The sequence below is a fragment of the Musca domestica genome, unplaced genomic scaffold (genome assembly GCF_030504385.1).
Source record: "Musca domestica strain aabys unplaced genomic scaffold, Musca_domestica.polishedcontigs.V.1.1 5, whole genome shotgun sequence".
NCBI classification, from domain to species: domain Eukaryota; kingdom Metazoa; phylum Arthropoda; class Insecta; order Diptera; family Muscidae; genus Musca; species Musca domestica.
In genome coordinates this window covers 7466851-7484769 of record NW_026712346.1, presented here as the reverse complement: position 1 = coordinate 7484769, position 17919 = coordinate 7466851, and the positions used below count along the sequence as shown (strand labels likewise).

The 17919-nt window shown below is 34.2% G+C and overlaps 1 protein-coding gene across 4 annotated transcripts in view; it reads right to left on the bottom strand.

The window, feature by feature from the left end:
- Positions 1-17919, bottom strand: part of LOC101898381 (uncharacterized) — a 101758-nt gene that overhangs the window by 65190 nt on the left and 18649 nt on the right. For 3 of the 4 annotated variants that reach the window (XR_009343474.1, XR_009343476.1, XR_009343475.1), the window contains exon 2: positions 9167-9628. Coding sequence is in view for 1 of the 4 variants with exons in the window: in XM_005187282.4 (XP_005187339.1) it covers positions 3807-4029; positions 4163-4328; positions 9167-9628 (851 nt within the window). In the remaining 3 variants the exon portion in view is untranslated. Of the gene's footprint in view, positions 1-3692; positions 4030-4162; positions 4329-9166; positions 9629-17919 lie in introns of those variants that run through there. The other variant, XM_005187282.4, reaches the window with a different exon arrangement.

Sequence of the window (17919 nt, the reverse complement as noted above, 5' to 3'; positions counted from 1 at the left end):
TTCATTGGGTCTGGGAGCAGTTCTCTCACAAGGGGGGAGGCCAATCACCATGATTTCCAGAACCCTTAAAGATAAAGAGCAAAACTATGCCACTAATGAGCAAGAGCTCTTAGCTATTGTTTGGGCTCTTCAAAAAATGAGGAACTTTTTATGTGGAGTAAGATATTTAAATATTTACACAGACCACCAACCACTTACATTTTCAGTCTCTGATAGAAACCCGAATGCTAAGATAAAACGGTGGGCAGCATTTGTTGACGAACATAATGCCAAAATTATTTATATACCTGGAAAGGAGAATTATGTGGCGGACGCCCTTTCACGACAGAACATCCATACTCTGAATGTAGAATCTATGCGCACCGAGAAACATTTCGAGCCTCAATCTTTGAATACTTTGGAAGAGGATAATCACTCAGATCTCGCAACGGTACACAGCGAAATATCTTTGACCTATACCATTGAGTCTACAGAAAAACCGGTCAATTGCTTTAGGAACCAAATTGTCCTCCGGGAGGCAAATTTCCTACTTAAAAGAAATTTTATTGTCTTTACTGAGAAGACTTCACAAGCAGGGAAACATTGCTAAACGAAGTAAAATCAGTGATCAATCCAAATGTCGTAAATGCAATACATTGCGATCTGCCAACTTTAGCCTGTATTCAGCATGAATTGGTTAGGTACGTTCCCGCTACTAAATTTTGGCACTGCAAAAATTTTGTCCAGAACATTTTTGATAAAAATGAACAGAGGGAAATTATTGCCATCGAACATAACCGTGCCCATAGGGCAGGTCAGGAAATTGTTAAGCAGATACTTTCTGATTAAGTAGGCGAAATGCTTCATATCGATGTATTTTCAACGGATAAAAATTTTTTTCTAACATGCATCGATAAATTTTCAAAGTTTGCGGTTGTTCAACATATTCCATTTCGTACAAAAATAGATTTAAAAGGCCCGATTATACAACTTATGAATCTTTTTCCACACACGGAAAATAGTTACTATGACAACGAACCTTCACTAAAATCTGAGACTATTATGTCCCTGTTACGGGATTAATTTAATGTTAAAGTGGAAAACGCTGCTCCCCTTCATAGCACATCAAATGGACAAGTCGAGCGCTTTCATAGCACACTTTCTGAAATAGCTAGATGCCTCAAATTAGAAAGGAAAATGGAAAGCACAGTTGACCTTATTTTACTAGCAACCATAAATATAATCGGACTATACACTCAATAACCAACAAACGACCGATAGATATTTTCCAATTCTCCTCATCCGAATTAAGGGAGGAAATTAAAGAAAAAATTTCAAAAGCTCAACAGACCGTACTAAATAGAAACAATGCCTCCAGGCAAAATAGAACATTTGAAGTTGGTGAGTCCGTACTAGTGAAAAACAACAAAAGGCTAGGAAACAAATTGACCCCGTTATACTCTGAAGAAACAATAGAAGCCGATCTAGGAACTACGGTTCTTATTAGAGGGAGGGTGGTCCACAAGGACAACATAAGATAATTCAAAATTTGTATAATCCGATTATAATTAACAACTCTTTTAAACAAATTTTAGGACTTTGATAATGTTGCTTATCAGACCCCTTACCACAAAATTAATTGACTATTCTGGCTCCGACTACATACCGATTGAAGATGGGGATGTTATAATTTGGCAGGACTTTGACTACTTACGACATACATCAAATCTGACAATATATTTGGAAATTGCGGACGAAACCGAAAAACTTATGGAACATTTCTCCTCCTCGCATATGGTGAAAATACTCGAGTCTGATATTAAGCAAATACGCCCCCTCCTACAATCATTGTATGTTCACCACAGACACGCGAGAAGTATTAACATCTTGGGAACAGCACTAAAAATAATAGCGGGGACTCCCTATTTTGACGACTTTGAGGAACAGAAATTTCGACAGAAGGAACTTATAAATTCAATTAACAAACAGGTTTCAATCAACTCTAAAACACAGGATCAGATAAATAAGTTAACAGATATTGTCAACAAAATTATTGGAAATGCTAAACCTGAACAAATTCATACAGGGTATTTATACGAAATACTACTTGCTCGAAACAGAATTACAATTGCGGATGTAATTAATCCTACGCTATTAGATTCCGATGATGTAAATGAATTATTACAAATAAGTTCAACAAATACAACTGTAACAGACTTGCTAGAAGTATCACTAATTAAGGTCCTACTGTATAATGAAATGTTGCATTTTTTTATTAAATATCCCAAGCCCAAATTAGTATGTAAGAAAATAATTATGCACCCAGTCCAACATAATGGCACAATACTACATCTTGCTGACACCACGGGCGTCGCTAATTGTGGAAATCCTATAATTGCAATAGGAAACTGTACCTCAACGCTAACTTCATCATTTTCTCAAGAATATTCTCAACCAACTTGTTCTCAACAGCTTCATTCGGGTACTATAGCACACTGCAGCACAAGACCAAGTCATCTTGAACCATTGGAGACAACAGAGCCACTATAAAAAACCCAGAAGGAACCGCAACAATAATTACCGGTACATATTTGATTACGTTTGAAGATGAAATCAGTATTAATGACTCCATTTACAAAAACCAGAAGATGGTACCGACGTCGGCTATATCTACTATAGTTAATATCACAAGTCATCAAGAGATATTGAGCCTGCCGTATCTTCAAAGATTAAATTTTGAAAACTTACAACACATCGATGTCGTGAAGAACAGGACAATAACCGGTCCAGCGGTCTCTGGACTTATAAGCATTATTTTAATCATCAGTCTTTATATTTTATTCAAATTGTGTCGAAGACGAACAGTAAAACGCGATGTTATTGAAGCTGTCATTGATAGCTACAAAAGACCCGAGGACGGCTCTTACTTAAGTAAGGGAGGAGTTAACACAATCTCCATTGTCCCACCCTAATACTTTGGTCAAACGATGGCGAACTATAATAATTGTTCGTCCAACATATTGCAATGCAACACTCCACACGAGGCACAGTGTCAGCAATTATATTCATCATCATTGCTTAGCCAACACCAAACATACGAGCATTTATTCAACGTATTGCAATATAATACTCCACAAAAGGCGCAGAGTCAGCAGTAGGAAACAATAATTATAAGTTTATTCATAGCTTTAAGTATCTTAATAAGTTAATTTGATAAGAGAACTGGAATAAAGAAGGTGTAACAACACCATACAAATACCCAAAATACTTAACTTATATGCTATATTATTAAGGATTTTAACTCTCAAACTTAAATGGGGCAGGAACACGGACTGGGCCACCTAGTATAGCATATATATTAAAAAGTATACATTAACTGTTTATAATAAATATAAATAAATATATATATATATATAAATATATATATATATATATATATATATATATATATATATATATATATATATATATATAAATAAATATATATATATATATATATATATATATATATATATATATATATATATATATATATATATATATATATATATAAATAAATATATATATATATATATATATATATATATATATATATATATATATATATATATATATATGCCAGGTTTTCTATATTTTAACTGAGCTTTTTAGGATACATCATATGATGTTTTTGCAGCCTTCATTAGAATCTTGTATTTTTCGAATTAACACTATTTTCCAGGCTATAATGCGAAAGGTTGATACCTTTCAATTAGTTTTATTTGGAATTCAACAGAGTTGTCTTCAATAGATCGATTACAAAATTTGAATGGACTAGCTGCTTTCATTTATTCCATTTTATTCGAAGCTTTGAGCTTAAGAAACCCTTTTGACCTCAAATATCTTACAATAAATGGAGTCGTTGCCAACGTAACGCTAATTCTGACTGGTGCAAATAATTTATGAATGGCATATGCGATGACAAAGTTACTAGCTCCTTTTGCAACATTCGTCTTAAGAGCCTCGGGTGCATATCCACAGTTATCTAGGATCGCAGTAACATCAATGCCACTGTAAGTAAACATATGTATTTTACCATAGAATTTGCTTGAAAATTACCTGATTCACAAATATTGATTGATTTGGCGTATTTTTTTTTAATTTGTGAAGCAGGTAAGTAAATAAGTTAGACATTTGGACTTACCTGGAAATCAATGCGTAGAAACCTCCCAATGATGCTAGTGATATAGTGATGTGGAACATTATTATTGTCGATCCGTAGTCTTTAATAGCCTTTTTCAATTGTTCTTTCTTAGTAAGTTTTTGACAGCTTTCGTGACTTTTGGTACAATATGTTCGATTTTGCAGATCTATTAGAATGAAAATAGAGTCAAAAGTAACTAATAACAAGTAAAAAGCAGTAAGTTCGGTCGGGCCGAACTTTGAATACCCTCCACCATTTAGAACGAATTTAGAAATTTTCGAAAAAAGATAACATTTGCTAAAAATTCTGCTAACATCTTAATAATACCGAATATAGCAGTTATATTAGGGTCTGTACGACGTGCACCTACATAGGCATTGTTTGTCACAAGCCATTACCATACTTAATTAAATTCGAAACATGAAATAAACGGTGAATAATGTAGCTAAAATCATCAAACAAATACAACATCTCAAACAATTTAGGTGAGTATTGTACCTAAAATCGTTAAAATACCGAATATAGGGAGATACTTATATATGGGGCCTATACGAAAACCTGGATCTGCTTTGACAATTTTTGTCACAGACTATAGTTTTCATTACGAACTCTAAATACGTAATTTGAAACTACTACGGCGAATAATAACGATAAAATCATCAAAATACTGAATATTGGGATGTACAGTTATATGGGGGCTATACGAAGACCTGCACGGCACATTTACGAACTTAACCTGCCTACTTAACAAAATAAATACGTTTGTAAAATTTTAGCCTTCTATCTCAATTCGCTCGAAAGATAGTGTGATTGCAACAGACGGACAGACAGACAGACGGATATGGCAAAATCGTCTTAGAAATTTACGCTGATCAAGAATATATTTACTTTGTTGGGTCTGACATGAGTATTTCGAGGAGTTACAAATGTAATGACAAAATTAACATACCCTCCATAGTATGGTGGAGGGTATATCATCAAAACACCGAATTTAACCAGATTTTTTAGCGGAATTGTCTGAAAATCCACACATGGATTCCTTGCGGGTACTTTATTGCTTGAAAAAGAATTATCTATATAGGTCCACGATATCGTATAGCCCCCATATAACGGTACCCCCCGATATTCGGTATTTTGATAATTTTAGCCACATTTTTCAACGGAATTGCCTGAAATTCTACACAAGGAGTTCTTTGTGAGCACTTTACACCATGACAGAGAATTCTTTTATAGGTTAACGATATCGTATTTTGATTATTTAAGCCGTATTTTCCAATGGTATTGTCTGAAATTCCACACAAAGAGTTCCTTGTGAGTACTTTATCCCCTGGAAGATAATTACCTATATAGGTCCACGATATGGTATAGCCTCAATCTAACGGTACCCCTCGATATTCGGTATTTTTATGATTTTAGTCACATTTGTTAATGGAATTGTCTGAAATTCCAGACAAGGAGTCCCTTCTGAGTACTTTACCTCCAGACAGAGATTTGTCTATATAGGTCCACAGTATCGTATATCCCCCATATATCGGCACCTTCCGATATGAGGTATTTTAAAGATTTTAACTGAATTTTTAATGGATTTTATTTATTTTTTTTTTTTTTTTTTGAAAATTTTCTAATTCGTTTCAAATGGTGGAGGGTATTCAAAGTTCGGCCCGGCCGAACTTACTGCTTTTGTACTTGGTTTTTTTAAAAACGGCAGTAATTGGATTAAGAACATATCCCAAATTTGCTCATATTCACTCGAAAGCGAAATTTGCTCTCGAGCAGGATTGCTCAAAGTTTTTAACGGAGTCTACTCTTCGCTCAAAATAGATCTAAGAGTGAAAATGAGTATAACCATAGACAAATGAAGATATAGACAACGAAAAGTTAGTTTTGCCTTTTCATCCAGGTGGCTCTCATCATGTTTTGCAAAGTCAACATGCTGATTTACGCGTTCAACCCACTCGACTTAAAATATATTTATCGTTTTTATACCCTCCACCATACTATGGATGGTATATTAACTTTGTCATTCCGTTTGTAACTCCTCGAAATGCTCTTGTCAGACCAAACAAAGTATATATATTCTTGATCAGCGTAATATTCTAAATCGATTTCGCGATGTCCGTCTGTCTGTCTGTCTGTTGTAATCACGCTATCTTTCGAACGAATTGAGATAGAGGGCTAAAATTTTACACACACATATATTTTGTTAACCCATTAACGCCGACGGGTGCGAAAACGCACCAAAAATAGAGATGTTTTTTAGCATGCATAGAAACGGTTTCATATTTGATATCGCTTTTCTGTTTCTTGGAATAGATAGTAGGTGGATGGGTCTGTTTATTTGACTTTGGCTGTTTTTTCATCAGACGTCACCTACATGACGCATATATATATATATATATATATATATATATATATATATATATATATATATATATATATATATATATATATATATATATATATATATATATATATTTAAAATCTCTTTTTTTTCTTTAGATATTTTTTAAGAGATCGTGACAGAGAGCAGACGGTGTGGCAGCTATTTTGATTGGCAGCGCTTCATAAAAATTAAAATTTGGTGCACAATAAATATGAAATTGTATGAAGATATATGTGGAATCTATATTCAAATCTGATCCGATCTCGATTAAATTTGCCAGAAATTTTTTTTGAAATATATATATTTTCAAAAAAAAAAAAATTAAAAATACCGAATATCGGAATGTGCCGATATATGGGGCGATATACGATATTGTGTACCTATAAAGACAATTCTCTTACAGATAGACAGACGGACGGACATCGTTAATTCGACTTAGAATTTTGTGCTAGTTATGAATATATATACTTTATGGGGTCTTCAACGAATATTTAGGGATGTTACAAACGAAATGACAAAGTTAATATACCCTCCTTTCCAAGGTGGAGGGTATGATAACGTGCAACCTTTGGGACATGTATTGCTTCACTATTTTTTAATATTATCATCTAATTTTTGAATAATTTTATTAAAATTTCAACTTAATTCATGCATTTTCCTTTACAATGCTATTAATTTATTAAAACATTTTCTAGTACTAAAATTGTACTCAGTAACGCCGAAGGGTGCGAAAACGCACCACCCCCTGCACAAGCAAGGGGTAGAGATAGGGGGCTGAATTTTTGTGCGCGGAATATGAGTGACATTATGGCATCCTCCACTAAGTTTCAACATTTTTCTCCCACAAATAAGGGAGTCGGCGTTAATGGGTTAAGTAGGCAGGTTATGTTCGTAAATGGGCCATGTAGGTCCACGTTTTCATATAGTCCCCATATAACTGTACCTCCCAATATTCGGTATTTTGATGACTTTAGCGACATTATTTACCGGAATTGTTTCAATTTTGGTATTTGAAGTTCGTAATGGATACTACGGCCTGTGACAGAAAATTGTCAATGCAGGTCCAGGTCTTCGTATAGCTCCGATATAACGGTACCTCCATATATACGATATTTTGATGAGTTTAGCTACATTATTCACCGATTATTTCAAGTTTCGATTTGAATATGGTAATGGCTCATGAAAACAATGCCTATGTAGGTCCACGTCTTGTAGACCCAAATATAATGGCTATATTCGGTATTTTTAAGATTTTAACAGAATTTTTAACAGATTTTAGTTTTTGAAAATTTCCAAATTCGTTCAACTTACGGCTTTTTAGCTTGTTCAAGGATTTCACTTGGTTATTCCGGAACCTTTTGTATGTCGTGGCGTACTTTTCACATTTCCTGTATTATTTAACAATATTCAACTGACACATATCCTACAGTTTTTGTTATTTTTAACATTTAAGAATTGAGTGACTTCAATATTCCCACTCAAACCCCTGAAACGATATAGACGACATCTGCTGATCAAATTTTTTCGAAGATAAACGGTGAGAGCATTTCGTTGTCTATTTCTTCATTTGTCTATGGTATAACATTTTTTTGTTTGGTGATTTGTGTGTGCAATAGCATACCGATTTTGATGTTGCTGTGAACTTTAAAAGGAGGGAGGCAGTGGGTTCAGTTTGATTGTGTACAAAATAAAAAAGCAGCAGCATGTATTGCAAGGGATAGGTGGTTGTTGTTTTTTGTGTGTTTTTCTAGAAGATTTCGAACCGAGTTGATGTTGCTGTGAACTTTAAAAGGAGAGAGGCAGTGGGTTCAGGTTGATTGTGTACAAAATAAAAAAAGCAGCATGCATTGCAAGGGACAGGTGGTTGTTGTTTTTTGTGTGTTTTTCTAGAAGATATCGAACCGAGTTGTCATAACTTGTTAGGATGGCGTTTGCACAGTACGTGTGCACCAGTGACCGGCTTGAGGTGGATATTTTGTGACTTGCGGTGGAACAAATCTAGTTTAGTAAAAACTCTTCGATTTTTTTTTTTCCAGAGGTAGGTATTTTTACCCTGATTCCGGGAAACTATTTTTTTCTTGAGAATCACACTTACTTCTTGCCTATCCCAAAAATTATCATAACAAAATATTGCCAAGAATACCAGCACATTTTCAATTAAGAATTCATCGAGTTCTTCAAGTTGAAGAAACATCCACGCAGTCACTTGTATGTGAGTTTGTTTCTATCTTGTTTAAAAATTCCACTGCGCTGCCTCCGCTGTTTTGTATTTATTATTGTTGAAGATTCAATTAGTTCATTGATTAAGTCTGTACCATGATGTTGTACCAATAGCTATAAGTTTTGCAGATTTCGTTTAATATATTGTGTGGCATCTTGTTTTTCAAATACATATTTTTATATCGTAATACAAATTTTTATATCATATTTGTTAATTGTTTTGTATCTTTGTATTTTTTTTCTCTGAAGATTATTGTCGAATACAGTCGAAATATCGTAAAATAAAAATCAAAATTATAAAAATAAAACACTGATGTTTTCAATTGGCCTTAAGCCAAAATAAAGTTATTAAGAATTATTATTATTATTTTGAATGTTGCTTCACAATTTGCATAAATTACCTTTATATTGAATGACAGCATGTTTATCGTACGTGGACCACCCCGAACGTGTATTTTGTCTCAGCGTTGTATGGTGAGAGTTCTGCAAATTGTGTGACATAAACTTGCATTGTTGCGCCAGTTGACCACGAGGCATGTTCAAATGTGAAACAGCATCTATACCACTGCAGGGTGTGGGGACATTACTTTGCATTGCCGAATTGAGATTGATTGTACCAAAACAATCGTACGATTGTGTGTGCAGATCATATAGTATTTTTTTACCAGACAACATCTGCGAGCTATTCAGACGAGATGAGGACGCTGCGGACTGTTTGTGAGCTAAAATGGCTGTAGCTGAAATGTCTCGGTTTCTTCGAGGGGAAAATCTGGTAGTTTCAGCAACATCTATATTGTTTGGCACAGGCAGTATCTCTGTAACAGCTTTGTTAAGACATCTAGTTGTAATGAAGAGGCGTTTGGCTGCAAAATACAAATAATACTTTATATGATGTCATGAGAGAATTAAAGGTGCCTAATTTCCCAAATCCGTACCAAATTATGTTCCCAAATCCGTACTTTTCTTATGTTTGGAACTGTTCTATCATTTTCAAATAATTTTAAAAGTAATTCTATTTTCTATGGTAGAATTAAGAAGGTAAAATCATGCAATCATTCGTTTACATTTTTTTAAATTATTTATTTGACAACATTTTATTGTCAAAATTCATATTCATAAATCCATTTTATTTTCACAAATCAGAGATGGGAACCCGTTTTCTAGGCAGTGAAATTTGACTAATTAAATTACAGAAAATTCGGAGATGGAAATGCTTATTTGAAATGATTTATGATATGTTCTCATTGCAATTTCAATCATTTTGTTCGCTCTCAGAATTAGGTACACGCATTAACCCGTTCGTACGGCATAGTAACATCATTTCTTTTTTCAATTTTTTTTGTTTGTTGACTTTTGTAAGAATTTGTACGAAAGTACATGAAATAAGCATTAATAATAAAAAAAAGAAATTATTTTTTTCCTCCAAAGATGTTTTGAATTTTTTGTACAAATATTGACATTTTATATGTATTTTTGTATTTTTCTGTTTTTAAATTCAGTTGGTCACTTGTCAAAAAAAATTTTGTCGATACAAACAATTTGAAAATATTTCCTCTTTTGTTTCCAGTTTTCTGTCGAAATTCCAATTCGTGGACAAAAAGCGTACCTCGGATGAGGGAGGAAACAAAATTTACTTTCGTTTGAATGCACATACGACATTTAACATTATATTTTTCATACATATTATATATTATATTTATTTTATTAATTCCACAATCGCCCATAAACTTTTACTAATACAAAGGATTGTATCCTTATTAAACAAATAAAGAGAACGAAACACGGATTTATATTGTTATTGTTGCTACTGGGCTACGTCGTTATTGTTTTTATGGATACCCCTAGGTTGAATTTATCATTCCTTTGCCCTCCCATGTGCTCCTTAGGAACACTTATATAGGCCTCGAGTAAGAACGACAAAAAAAATGGACTGAGCTTTAGCTTACCTTATTTAAAATTGTTGAAATACGTGTTTGCCTTGGAAGATATTCGACTACTTATTACAGGAACAGTTTCATAACCGAGGGTTGCAACGAGTATTAAAAAAATCAATCACAAATGTGATTACTTTCTTTCAATCGAGTTCGCTCAGCATCATTGTTTACCCAATCATTCAATCAAGTTGGGGCAGTTTATTTTGACTTTTAAAATAAATGTTGCACACACTGTGTAGGTAAACGAAAAGGTCGACGTTTTGTGTGAAAAATCTTGACCAATATTGTAAAACAATAAAATATTTAAACACTTTTTGTTTATTAAATACCACTGATGTATTTCTTTATTAAAAATAATGATTTTTCTTTTTAGAGAAAAGTCACTGAAGTCTTATGTATATAAAACCCAAATAAATTTCAAAATTGTCTTATTATTAAATATAATTTGTACTAATTTCTTTAATGGGGACGGTTTTAGTAATAATATGCTTGTAATTTTACTAAAATTATGATTTCGCTCAGATTCGATCATATGTGTTCTATTCAAATCAAATCACACACTTAACTAGGATGAATCAAACCAAACACACTCATAATAGATGATCGCCCCGTTATGAACAATTCAACAGATCTTCGGTCAATTTATATTTGCTCACAACCGACTGACCGACTGATTGAATTTGATTGTATTTCCTCTAAGTGTCATCAAACCTACTCAAAAATACTCATTGCAGTCCTTTGTTTCATAACGTAGTGTGAGTATATTATAGATAAATTATTCCTATATAAATATATAAATGAATGTTTAAAGTCTCGTGTCAGTTTCGTTTTGAAAAACATTATATTCTGCAATTTAGAGCAATATGAAGCTAAGCCAATGGGGGAATACTCCAGACTTAAGTAATCAACACGGTAAAATTACGAAGGAAAAGTAATTTCATATTAGCGTATCCATCCCTGCATTTTCTGTTATTTAACTTGTCAAATTTTACTTCACTGAAATTAGGTATCCATCTCTAATTTGTGTATATACGATGGATTCATTAATATACATTTTGACAATGAGATGTTGTCAAAGGAATAATTTTAAAAAAGTTCTAAACATATAATTGCATGTCTTTACCTTCTTTTTTCTACCATGGCAATCAACTGAATCTCTAACAATTACAAAACACACATTTCAAATCTTATTTACGAAAATATGCAGAATATGGCATCTTTATAAATTTGTGGTCATAAAACAGAAGATAAATTTTAAATTGAAAACATGAAACATAATATCTATATCTATAAAACAGGAAAATGTTTGTATGTTTGTAATTTATGGAATCGAAAACAGCTGAACAGATTTTCCTGAAAATGTCCAGGTATGCTACAACATCGCCTGAAAGTAACATAGGCTATATACATTTTTCTACCCTCCACCATACTTTGTCGTTCCGTTTGTAACTCCTTGAAATACTCATGTCAGACCCAACAAAGAATTTATATTCTTGATCAGAGTAATATTCTAAATCGATTTAGCGATGTCTGTCTGTTGTAATCATGCTATCTTTCAAACGAATTGAGATAGAGGGCTAAAATTTTGTACACATGTTTATTTTGCCAGTAGGCAAGTTAAGTTCGTAAATGGGCTATATATGTCCACGTTTTCATATAGCCCCCATATGACAGAACCTCCCGATATTCGGTATTTTGATGATTTTAGCGAAATTACTCACCGGAATTGTTTCGAAGTTGGTATTTGAAGTTCGAAATGGATACTACATTACTCGACCGGAATTGTTTCAAATTTGGTATTTGAAGTTCGTAATGGATACTACGGCCTGTGACAGAAAATTATCTGTGCAGGCCCAGGACTTCGTATAGCTCCGATATAACGGTACCTCCATATATACGGTATTTTGATGAGTTTAGCTACATTATTCACCGCTTATTTCAAGTTTTGAATTTGAAAATGCTAGTGGCTCATGACAACATTGCCTATGTAGGTTCACGTCTTGTAGAACCCAATATAATGGCTATATTCGGTATTTTTAAGATTTTAACAGAATATTCGTTCAAATGGTGGAGGGTATTCAAAGTTCGGCCCGGCCATCCTTACGGCTTTTTAGCTTGTTGAAATTCCACTTGGAACTGGAGAAATAGCATCAGAAACGGAGGTAACTCCTAAAAATTTGTTCGAATTTGGAACAAAAATAATTTTGTCAAATTATATTGAAATCGGTTCAGATTTGGATATAGTTCCCATATATATTTTCGGCCGATTTCGTTTATTTGATGCCTCAAACACGATGTTTATGTTAGATTCCAATGAAATTTGGAATGTGTAACGGGATTTGATTCGAAAATAAATTGATCAAATTATATTGAAATCGGTTCAGATTTGGATATAGCTCTCATATATATTTTTGACCGATCACATATATTAGATGCACCAACACCATAAATATATCCAATTCCAATGAAATTCGGATAGAGAGTCAAAATTTGATACCAAAAAAATTTGCCAAATTATATTGAAATCGGTTGAGGTTTGGGTATAGCTCCCATACATATATTTCGGCCAATTTAATGTATGTTATGCACCATACACGATATGTATGTCCGATTCCAATGAAATTCAGTATGTGTGGCGAAATTTGGTTAAAAAAATAAATTTGACAAATTAATTAGAAATCTGTTAAGATTTGGATATATACATATACATACTCTCGGCCGATTTCACACATTTGATGCACCAAACACGGTATATACCTCCAATTTCAATGAAATATGGATGGTTTGGCGGAATTTGGTGTAAAAGTAATTTTTACAAATTGTATTGAAATTGGTCCAGTAGGGATATGATTTTATTAAGAAGCATTGACCCACAAAGCCTTTGCAATGGTATAAGGCTAACAGTAAAAAAGGACACAACAATTTTATTGAGGAACGGATTATTACGGGGAAGTATGTTGCTTCTTCGAATTCTCTAATTGCAACAGAAATGCCACTTAACTTCAAAAGATTGCAGTTTCCAGCACGCTTGACATTTGCTATAAAATTAATCAATCCCAAGGACAAACCCGTCGTTATGAGGACTAAATTTGGCATGTTCCTTCTTTTTTCATGGTCAGCTTTTCCTGGCATATTCACGCGTTGGTAGACCGAGGTATTTGTTTGTGTACGCATAAATGTATTAAAATAATTACGTTTTTTTATATTTTTGAATTTATCTTTTTTTAACCAACAAATATTCGTATATAAAATTTTCAATGCATATAAAATCATAAGGGGTAGCGAAGCGCACCGGGTTTAGCTAGTAGTATAAAAAACTCAATTTCTGGGAAGAAACGAAAATTTTTTGATGTGTTTGTTTTCTCTTTCGAGACGAGCTTAATGATCAGGAATTTGCAGTGAAAAGGAAAGCCAGATAGACACTATCACACACTCACCACTATGCGACGCGTTTCGCCGTTGGTTAAGCGGCTCATCAGGCATATTTGGTGTGGATGATGGCTTACAAGGGCCGTTCTCTGGAAAGTAGTATATATTTCGAACTTATTGCAAATTAGCATATGTGAATTATACACTAGAAACTCTCCAGGTTCGACTCAAGTTCTATTGGCAGATCTTTTTCACAGCAAAGTTTTGTTTTTGTAGTGATGGATTTTTTGTCCACAACAACTACATTGCTTCCAATGCATACACTTATTTTAGTGCTGCTATAGGAAGACGGGTTAATGGCTCTGAACGTAGAGACGGCAACTTCTAGTTGGCTGCACACCGAGGTCCGCGGTTCAAATCCCACAGCCAGGCTCGGCTGAATTTTTGAGTTTTGCCTTGTTAAGGCGAAGATCATATGTTTTATGATTGATGTGTTTGTTTTCTCTTTCGAGACGAGCTTAATGATCAGGAATTTGCAGTGAAAAGGAAAGCCAGATAGACACTATCACACACTCACCACTATGCGACGCGTTTCGCCGTTGGTTAAGCGGCTCATCAGGCATATTTGGTGTGGATGATGGCTTACAAGGGCCGTTCTCTGGAAAGTAGTATATATTTCGAACTTATTGCAAATTAGCATATGTGAATTATACACTAGAAACTCTCCAGGTTCGACTCAAGTTCTATTGGCAGATCTTTTTCACAGCAAAGTTTTGTTTTTGTAGTGATGGATTTTTTGTCCACAACAACTACATTGCTTCCAATGCATACACTTGTTTTAGTGCTGCTTTAGGAAGACGGGTTAATGGCTCTGAACGTAGAGACGGCAACTTCTAGTTGTCTGCACACCGAGGTCCGCGGTTCAAATCCCACAGCCAGGCTCGGCTGAATTTTTGAGTTTTGCCTTGTTAAGGCGAAGATCATATGTTTTATGATTGATGTGTTTGTTTTCTCTTTCGAGACGAGCTTAATGATCAGGAATTTGCAGTGAAAAGGAAAGCCAGATAGACACTATCACACACTCACCACTATGCGACGCGTTTCGCCGTTGGTTAAGCGGCTCATCAGGCATATTTGGTGTGGATGATGGCTTACAAGGGCCGTTCTCTGGAAAGTAGTATATATTTCGAACTTATTGCAAATTAGCATATGTGAATTATACACTAGAAACTCTCCAGGTTCGACTCAAGTTCTATTGGCAGATCTTTTTCACAGCAAAGTTTTGTTTTTGTAGTGATGGATTTTTTGTCCACAACAACTACATTGCTTCCAATGCATACACTTGTTTTAGTGCTGCTTTAGGAAGACGGGTTAATGGCTCTGAACGTAGAGACGGCAACTTCTAGTTGGCTGCACACCGAGGTCCGCGGTTCAAATCCCACAGCCAGGCTCGGCTGAATTTTTGAGTTTTGCCTTGTTAAGGCGAAGATCATATGTTTTATGATTGATGTGTTTGTTTTCTCTTTCGAGACGAGCTTAATGATCAGGAATTTGCAGTGAAAAGGAAAGCCAGATAGACACTATCACACACTCACCACTATGCGACGCGTTTCGCCGTTGGTTAAGCGGCTCATCAGGCATATTTGGTGTGGATGATGGCTTACAAGGGCCGTTCTCTGGAAAGTAGTATATATTTCGAACTTATTGCAAATTAGCATATGTGAATTATACACTAGAAACTCTCCAGGTTCGACTCAAGTTCTATTGGCAGATCTTTTTCACAGCAAAGTTTTGTTTTTGTAGTGATGGATTTTTTGTCCACAACAACTACATTGCTTCCAATGCATACACTTGTTTTAGTGCTGCTTTAGGAAGACGGGTTAATGGCTCTGAACGTAGAGACGGCAACTTCTAGTTGGCTGCACACCGAGGTCCGCGGTTCAAATCCCACAGCCAGGCTCGGCTGAATTTTTGAGTTTTGCCTTGTTAAGGCGAAGATCATATGTTTTATGATTGATGTGTTTGTTTTCTCTTTCGAGACGAGCTTAATGATCAGGAATTTGCAGTGATTGTTGTTTCAAATGTATAGTACGAGGGCGGTTCGGAAAATTCTTAGCCTATGAATGAAAGAAAATAGTTTTTCAAAAATATTTTCATTTTTCAATATAATCTTTTAAAACTTCTATACAATTAATCCAACGCTTTTCTAGCAATTCTATCCCTTGATTAAAATAGTTTTCCTCAAGTTCTTCATAGTGGTTTGTATAGCTGACAACATTCGCAGCTATATAAAATCTAATCTAAATGGTGTAACTGATCAAGATTTAAACATCTTTAAATTTCGTTCCTCTCAGCAGAGTGACAATTCGTCATTCAAAATAACTGTTCCTTCCTGATTGTTTAACATTATTGCTAGTAGTTCATTTTGGCCCGAAGATACCTTGGTAAAAGAATTTCTATTTAGAGCGCTCTAATTCCATTAGGCCTGTGAATACCTTAACAGCGTCAAAAAACTAATTGATGTTTGCGGGATCCTCTACCAAATTGTTAGAGGATTAAAAACTAAACTTAAAAGATTCTTTTGTGAATTTAAAATAATTGCTTTTATTGAAACATGGCTAAAATCTGATGTTCTTGACACTGAGGTTTTCTCTGACAATTATGAAGTTTACAGCAAGGATCGAGTAATGAAAAAAGGAGGCGGAGTTTTGATAGCAGTCCATAACTCAATTCCTTCAGAAATGATTGATGTCTCTGCTGATCCCATCAGTGAATTTGTCTGCGCTGAACTAAATATCACAGGTAACACTGTATTCTTAACTTGTTCTTATATTGCTCCTAATTCTGGACATGAAATTTATATAAGCCATGACAATCTAATTGCTAAAGTGTCTTCTTTTCTTACGGATAATTCTTCGTTAATATGTATGGGTGACTTTAACCTTCCTTGTGTACCTTGGATCTCAGGTGAGAATACTTTAGATTATGTTACCTCGTCATACCCAATTGGTTTAGATGCCTTTTGGGATATTATATTTGAGTCCTGCTTGTACGAAGTGAATGACATTTTAAATATTAAAGACAGATTAATCGATTTAGTCTTCTCTTCTTCGTTAAACACTTCGATTTCCATAATACTAATGCTTTAATTAAAAGGCGTAACTTTGGAAAAACAAACCTTATCGAACTTCGCACTCTTTTATCGAACAATATATGGCGCTTATTGACTCCAGTGTCTCAACATTCTATGATCAATTTAATTCTGCTTTATCTTATTCGGTACCTACTGTTAAGCAAATTATAGACCAGGGTCCCGCTTGGTTTACGCCTATACTGAGACGTTTACCCAATTTAAAAAGTAGATTATTTAAAAAATTCAAGAAATCGAATACGGCATTGAACTATTCAAAATATTCTTCTGCAAGGCATAAATACAACTCTGGAGATTCCAAATGTTATTTTCAACATTTAATAAAGATGAGACAGAACTTGTTGCATAAACCCAAAAACTTTTTCAAATTTGTAAATTCTAAAAAAAAAGTATTGAATCTAGTGATAAATAAAGATATTGCTAATTATATGCCGACTTTTTTCTACCATCTTATACGTCGAACACTTTTAACGGTATTTATAACTACAATATCGGGAAATTAGATTATTTTATTTTTTAAATTATTTATTTTATTATCTTAACAGAAGATGAAGTTTTTTCTGTGTTAAGAACATTGCGTTCTTCGTTCTCCCCTGGTCCTGATGGCGTTCCAACGTATATTCTAAAATCTTGTGCTAGCGAACTTTACGTGCCGCTCACTAACATTTTTAATGATTCCCTAATAAAAGGTTATTTTCCA